Raw genomic sequence first — 8,204 nt, forward strand, 5'->3', positions numbered from 1 at the left:
CCTTTTTTTTTTTTTTTATATTTTACTGAGATTGTTAATTATGTTGTTAGCTTTCCTATCAAGAATCATATTGATCCAATGCTACTCCCAGATTACTTTATTTTCTCATTTTCTAATTGGTAGGTTACTTCTCCAACAGCTTTTACCAAATTTCCTATACTCCCAGCTATTTAAATGGGAATTTTAAACACAAAATTCAGATGCAAGCCTTGCACATTTGTCTTTTGGACATAAAAAAAATTATGTGATACTTAAAGGATATGAACTCCTAGTGTATTTGCCAAAATTTTTGAAAGATATTCTATCTAAGAAAACAAGTTCTTAAAATATGAAGAAAATGACTTCTCTAATAGACGTAGGAAAAAAAAGCTCCACAAATGACATTTCAAATTCATTCACAAATCCTTCTAGCAAAGAAAATGTTTCCTCTATGTTTACGAAGACGGTGAGAGGACAAAATCTCTTATCAGCGATGTTTTTTGTTCACAATAATAATATAAGGATGTAATTTAAGTTAGACGTATAGTTAAAGGATGTTTTTGGCCATTTACTACTCAAATACAAACCAAATTCACCGTAAACAAAACAATCTGTTGTTTGCTTTTCATTTGAAAATCAAAATATCTCATCACACAAATGCCATCTCAAGAGCAAGTTAAACAATTATTCGATGACTAATGGATCGGTCTCCAATGGCCTAGTCAAAATGTTGTTATCCTAATCTCCACAAGCTGGTTTCCCGAACTATGATTCATGTAGATCCAAGAGTATCTTAAAGATCACGAGCCTAAACCACAATTTTGTTAGACATAAACCAGCCTTTATATGGCCCACTTTCACACGTCTTGATGAAAAGATCAAATGGGCTTCACAACATGCATAGAGTGAATCTTAGATTCAGAACTAGAAGGTTATGTATTAGTACTATTTTCAATATCTTTCTTATATAGGTACAAACTTATTTAAACAGTACTAATTATTATTCTTTATTTTGTTTGGATGACCATGCTTGACTAGTTCCACGGGATACCTTCCACCTCCCACAAGCAAGGCACTAGGTAACCCTGTTAACCAAGGCTAGGACAGATGGAAAGAATCACCTAGTGTTTTTGTCTTCGCTGGGATTCCAACATGAGACCTCATGGCTCTCACCCACTTTATTGACCACTAGGCTACACCCTTGGATGCCAAAAGTAATACTCCCTCTATCCCATTTTATGTGGGGTAGTTTGACTCGGCACAAATTTTAAGAAAGAAATGAAGACTTTTAAAACTAGTGGTCCAAAATGAGTGATAGAAATTTGTGTGGCGGTAAATCATTTCATTAAGGGTAAAATAGACATTTTATAGTTAAATTGTAACTTAAAGTAGAAGCTCTAATACTTGCTTACTTGCTCCTGCTGTAATTCCCATCCAGAAGATACCACATTTTTCTACAATTGTAGAGTTAATAGGGCCTCTGAAACCAGCTAACATAAGCTGCCCTGACCTTAGTGTAGAGTGAACAGAAAGAATAACCATTTCTATAGCAAAAAGAACCCTATGGTCTTTAAGAGCATCTTCCTATGGGCAGCGGAATTCTTCAACTTAACTAAACCCACAGTATCACCAATAACACCACTATAGTAACAACCATTCTACAGCGAATAACATGGTGCACATGAATCACACAAACCACTTTTATCTCCATTCTATACATCTAGATGCAACCTAGGATATGTAACTATAGTCTCATATCTCGATGTCTTAACAATTTTACTTGGAAATACCTAAGAGATTCTATTGTCTTGCAACCTAGGTGATACTCTTTCTTGCAAGATTGTACAGTAATTGCTTATGGGCTGCAAATTTGTTGCCAAGTCAGCACATTGAAGCGTGAACTGAATGTTGTCTATTACCAGTATATTTCCGTTCAATTACATACCAACTAATGAAACTTAATGATTCAGGGAGCAAGTCCCATCTGTCTGATAAACAAGCGTAAAGGGCTAAATACCTGAAGCCTGTGCAATTCATCTGACATTGCTTTATGGGCATTCAAGAGTAGTTCACTTTCTTTCTCTAGATGCCTACACCAGAAATATAACAAGAAAAATTAAAACTCACATACAAAACTTCAAAAAAAACAAACATACTGCACAGAAACAGAACAATACGAAGAAGTTGAAAAAAAACTCAAAAGAGCAATTACTTCAAGGTTTCTCCTGCATATTTGGGATCCATTGAAAAAAAAATTGATCTTCTTCCACAAACCCTTCCGTGGGTAATAAAACTTCACTTCAGTTCCAACAGGAGAATCAAAACTTCAAACTGATTAAGAAAATTGCAAGGAATCCTAACAATGGAGAAACAATGAAATTATTTTTAGGAGGAAGAAGAAAATTGCTATTCGGATATGTTGGTCCTTGTTGCTTGACCTACTATGAGATCCCCAAATAGGATCGGTTTGGATCAAATTGGGCTATCCCAAAACTACAATTTACACAAATACCCTATTTTGACATCATCTTTCCTAATCTTTATCTTTAGCACTTTAAGTAATAAATATAAGAGAAACTATTAAATTACTTGCTAATTCTCCCTATAGTTTCACATAATTACATTTAATCTCACTATTTATTATTTCATATCAGATTGCAAGTCAAATACATGCAAATTACAATAGATACACACTATATACATGTAATCCGCATATAACTGAAAATCCAGATATACAAGCAAGATATGAATAGCGAGCGAGATAGGAGAAAGGCGGGGGAGGAGAGTGAAATTTGTGTATGTATCCCAGACACATTCGAGCCCACTTGAACACAGTGTATCTAGAACAAATTACAACTAATTTTGACTCATGTATCTCGAGATACGCGTATCTGGATGTTTTTGGATGCACCAAAATCTAGTAAGGTTCTCAATATTGCAAACTAGCATGATCTAAGTAAATAGTTCCTTACCTAACGATTTTTCTCCACGTAACCCTAAAATTAACCAAAAATACCCTTGGCAAAAGAAAAAGAAAATTTGCAAGATATAAATTATGCTTTATGGAACAAAATTGACAAGGCAAATTCGCAAGACACAAATTATGCCTTGTAAGACATAAATTTAATTTCAGAACATTATGCCTTAAAGTTCATTATCCACGAATTATGCTTTAGTTAGTTCCTAGACAACTTATATTTTGTAAGGCATAAGTTCAATTTCAGATTATTATACTTTAAGAAGTTCATAGCCCACGAGACATAACTTAGTTCCTATATAACTTATGTCTTATAAAGCACAAGTTTAGTTTTAGAACTCACAAAATTAAGCCTTAAGGAGCATAACTTATTCCTACAAAATGTTTGTTGGACAAAACAAATGTTATCTAAACTTATGCCTTGCGAATTGGATGTTATACAACGTATGTTAGAAGAGGCAAATACTCTCTAAACTTATATTTTGCAAATTAAATACTACACAATTTATGTTGAACAAGGCAAAAGTTCTCTAAGCCTTTATCTTGTGAAGAAACTAGGTCATAATTATGAATACTTCAATCCATAAATTTTCATTAAATAAAAAATGAAATAAAAATTAAACACCGTTAAAATTTAAAGACCGGTGGAGTACTGTACTAGTATTCATCATATTTAGCTAACAAATTCTTTGCATCGATTGGCAAGGCAAATCTTTGGTTGTACTTCTTTAAAAGACTTCTTCAGATTGTGTCTTAGTTCACCAAAAAGTTTGTAACAGTCCCTGTTATTATTTTTTACAGAAAGGAAGTCGAAATAGAGATTCGGCTTGATTCATAAATATTTTGAAACCTTTTTTTTCTACGAAGCTAAAAGGTAATTCATCCACAATTATCATCTTAAGTTCCCAACTAAAACCCTATTAACTATTTCTTGATAAAATTTCCAACATTGAGCTTCCTTAAATGGGAAATTTATCTTATGTTGAGAAGCACTTCCAATGATAGGTTTATACATGTGGCACCTTGTTAAATGTTAATTCAATCATGTTGTTCCATTAGAGGAAGTATAAGCAAAAGATTGAAGACAATACTTGCACTTCGCTTTACCAATTTTCAACGAGCTTATCAAAATAATTTCAAATTTTACATATTGATGGTATTTCTTTTCAAAATAATACTAAGTAGAGTGTATTAGTAGTGTTTGCATTAGTCATATATACATTATTTTTTGAAAAAATTACGCAACAAAGCAAACTTATACTATTTAATACTCATCATAACTATAGTTTGTCTAATTACCACTCGCGACTAATATTATACATTAATTACGTGGGTTGACTTCGAGAGCTTGTATAATTAGTCACGTTTGTATATGTATAATTCACCAAAATATACAAATACATATGGATAATATATAATTATTTATCCTATACATATAAAAAATTCATCTCTCTCACACTCTCTGCCCTCTTCTCTTTTCCCTCTCTCAATCTTGCTCGCCTCTCTCCTCCCTCTCGTAATCTCGCTTGCCATTTATACAAATGCATATGTATAAATACAATTATATACAATTCACCTCTCTCCCACTCTCTGCCCTCTCTTGCCCGCCTCTCTCCTCCCTCTCTCAATCTTGCTCGCCTCTTCTCCTCCCTCTCCCAGTCTAGCTCGCCTCTCTCCTCTCTCTCCTAGTCTCGCTCGCCTCTCTCCTCCCTCTCCCATTCTCTCTTGACATATATACGGATATATATGTATAATATACAATTACCTCTCTCAGTCTCGCTCGCCTCTCTCCTCTCTCTTTCAGTCTCGCTCGCCTCTCTCCTCCCTCTCCCAATCTCTCTTGTCATATATACAAATACATATGTATAATATACAATTATCTAACCAATATATATATATATATAATTCACCTTTCTCCCACTCTTTCCCCCTCTCTCCCAGTCTCGATCACCTCTCTCCTCCCTCTCCCAACCTCTCTTGCCACATATACAAATACATATGTCTAATATACAATTATCTAACCAACATACATATATAATTCACCTTTCTTCCACTCTTTTCCCCCTCCCTCCTCTCTCTCCCAGTCTCGCTCACCTCTCTCCTCCCTCTCCCATTCTCTCTTGCCATATATACAAATACATATGTATAATATAGAATTATCTAACCAATATACATATACAATTCATCTTTCTCCCACTCTTTTCCCTTCTCTCCTCTCTCTCCCAGTCTCGCTCGCCTCTCTCCTCCATATAACATGTAGCTACAAATTGAAATTATCAAACTATAGTTATGGAGAGTAATTAATTATTTTTAAGTGACTCTATGTGAAATTTCCCCCTTTTTTATACATTATTTGGTTCGATGTATTAAAAAAGCATGGATTGCATAAAAATATTTATTTATAAAAATATACTCCATAATTATGGTGGAAAAGATGTAAAAGGAATTTTGAGGGGTAATTGGATCCTTAACCATATATTAAATCTCTTTGCATTATTAATACCTAGAAATTCGTAGTAACAGACAATAGGCTGTATACATGGCATGACAAAGTATAACAAAAAAGACACGACTAATTCACAAACTTAATGCATGCATTATTTTTTATAATACATTCTACGAAACGACTCTAAATGAATATTTTACATAGGAGGGAGAAACACACACCAAAAGGAAGGACAACCTTACCATGTTTAATTCGAGCATATAAGGACAAATGATAGTTGGAACTTGCTAATTTTAACATAATTTATCCTTTATGCAGATGTTTAGTAATTTATAGCAGTCTATGAAATCACAAACGGAAGGAAAACAGAAACAGTAAAGAGTGCTTGCTGGTTTGGTATCGGTAGAGAAGAGAGACTGACAAATACATACTAAAAATCAATAATCGAAGCAAAAGCATGAACACCTTATCATAGGGAAATTAGAATCAAGTTTTTTAAAACCAAAAATATAAAACAAAGGATGCTTACAGTCTTCCCGCTGAGAGACTGAGAAACGTCGGAAGAGAGTCTTGCTGCTCCGTTCGCACTGCGCCACTGGGTTTACTGGTCGCTGAGACGCTGTTAGTGAACAGAGAAGAGAGGGGCTGGAGGTTGTGGCCGGTGAGGGCTTTAATTTTTGAGTGTTGATTTGGGGATTGCTTCCAATGCAAATAAGGTTAACAGGGTCAAAATTTAAAATGGATTGGGTCAAAAAAATAATAATTAAAATCTTAGTTTAATAAGGTTTGTAGCATCAAAAACTTATGATTCTTATTTGAATATCAAATATCAAATTAAATTTGTAATTATGATTTTATTATTTAATTGTCAAAAAAATTTAATAAATTATTATAAAAACTTTAGTTGTGCAATTTAAATTACTATATATTATTATACAATTTCCTTTGTTGTAATATAAATTATTATTATTTTTAGCTATATTATTCTACGTTTTTAGTTTTACGATACATTTTGTTGAAATTTTAATAAGAAAAATGTTTATTTTTTTTAATATACCTTTGATAATATTCAAATAGACTATTTTTTTTAACTTGTTTGTCCTACTTTACTTTTTAGTTCATTTTTCTTAGAAAAATATTATAATTCATTTTTAACATCTTAATTCCATTTTTTTTTACATAAAATGTATAAGACACAAAATTAAAAGAAATACATAATATTTGAAATATGTCTGATGTTTGATTTAAAATTAAAATATTCAAAAGTCTTTTTATTATAACTCTGTGCAAAACAAATAAGATCAATAAATTATAATGAAAAAGTAATTAAAAAAAATTTACATATACTCATCTAAACAATTTTCATTTTTTTGAAAGTATAAGTTATTTTTTTAATTCCAAAGGCCAACAGGCCACTTTATTAAAAAAGAATATGTTATGGTTCGCATAATCAAGCATGTATGTATGTGGAAAGCCACAGCCCAATTTAAGTCAAAAGAAGAAAAGAACTAAGAAAAAAAATTGATACTATAATTTTTTAAATTAAGGGCCCGTTTGGATGGGCTTAATAAAAACAGCTTTAAAAAAATACTTTTAAAAGTGCTGAAACTTATTTTTAAAATAAGCAGTTATGCGTTTGGATAAAAGTGCTGAAGTTGTTATGTCAAACGTGAAAAGGGAAAAATGGAAGAAAGAAATGTTAGGGTTATATGGGTAATTTGAAGATTGTATAAAAATATTAAGAGCAGAAAGATAAAAATGTGGTCAACTTAAAACAGCTTATAAGCTAAAAAAAAAAAAACACCCCTACCCCAGCTTTTAACTTTTGGCTTAAAATAATTTTTTTTTAACTTAAAAAAAGTTATTTTGAGTATTGCCAAACAGTTAAATAAGTCAAAAATCAGCTTTTAAGTCAGTTTGGTCAGCTTTTAAGCTGAGCCAAACAGGCTCTAAACCTCCAACCAAAATAACTATCTTAAAAATACTCAACCATAATATAAAAAAATTAAATTTAATGAGAACTCCTATTAATAAGAAAAAAAAAAGATATTTTTGAATCTCAAAATTTTACTTTTAAATGATTATTCTTTCGTGTAAATCACTCCTTTCATTAGAAGAAATAAATAAAACAGGCTATAGAAAGAAAATTATACTTATATAATTAAAATTTTGAAAAATATGGAGTAAGAATAAAACCAAACAAAGAAAGACTGACCATAATTTTATTTTGCAGCCATACCATTTTGAATACAACACAAACATTGAATCCAATTATGTAGAAATTAGAATTCTTCTAGAAAATCATATATAACTTCGTTGCTAATTATAAAGATATATTCATAGAGAAAGTATGATAATTTTTTCAAACCTTTCTTTGATGGCAGTTAACTGAGATTTGGATTATTCAAGATTTCGATTACAAACAATGATATTTTCCACGAAGGAACAATATGAACTTCAAGTTTAATTTCTGAAGTTAACACATAACATTCAAAGATGTAATTTACTTTACGATGCGTGCAGTTTAAGTTTCCTTGAAAAATGAACGGTTGTTGAGAAGTTATAAAACTGCTCTAATTTTATTATCTATAAAAATATATTTGTTATAAATATTAAATAAAATAATCATTTATACTACAATCCTAAAAAATATATTTGTATGTATATTTATCAAATACGAAGACTCAAACTATCTTTTCTTCTCCAATTTTGAGGAAGCCGTTGTTTTAATAATGTTAGTGTGTACATTCTAAAAGTTAAAGAATAGATATTATTATGTTTAGAGTTATATATATATATATA

At 31.3% G+C, this 8,204-nt stretch overlaps 1 protein-coding gene across 7 annotated transcripts in view; it reads right to left on the reverse strand.

Moving 5' to 3' along the window:
- Window positions 1-6,125, reverse strand: part of LOC107015282 — a 13,820-nt gene extending 7,695 nt beyond the window's left edge. The window contains exons 1-3 of one of the 7 annotated variants that reach the window (XM_015215501.2): window positions 5,932-6,124; window positions 2,192-2,335; window positions 1,997-2,069 (exon numbers count right to left, since the gene is read on the reverse strand). In XM_015215501.2, coding sequence (XP_015070987.1) covers window positions 1,997-2,069; window positions 2,192-2,223 — 105 coding nt within the window. In that variant the 5' untranslated portion in view covers window positions 2,224-2,335; window positions 5,932-6,124. Of the gene's footprint in view, window positions 1-1,996; window positions 2,070-2,191; window positions 2,336-5,931 lie in introns of all 7 variants that reach the window. The other 6 variants (XM_027915795.1, XM_027915794.1, XM_027915793.1 and 3 more) reach the window with 6 other exon arrangements.
- Window positions 6,126-8,204: the final 2,079 nt, after the last annotated feature.

This window comes from Solanum pennellii, chromosome 3 (genome assembly GCF_001406875.1).
Source record: "Solanum pennellii chromosome 3, SPENNV200".
Lineage (NCBI taxonomy): Eukaryota > Viridiplantae > Streptophyta > Magnoliopsida > Solanales > Solanaceae > Solanum > Solanum pennellii.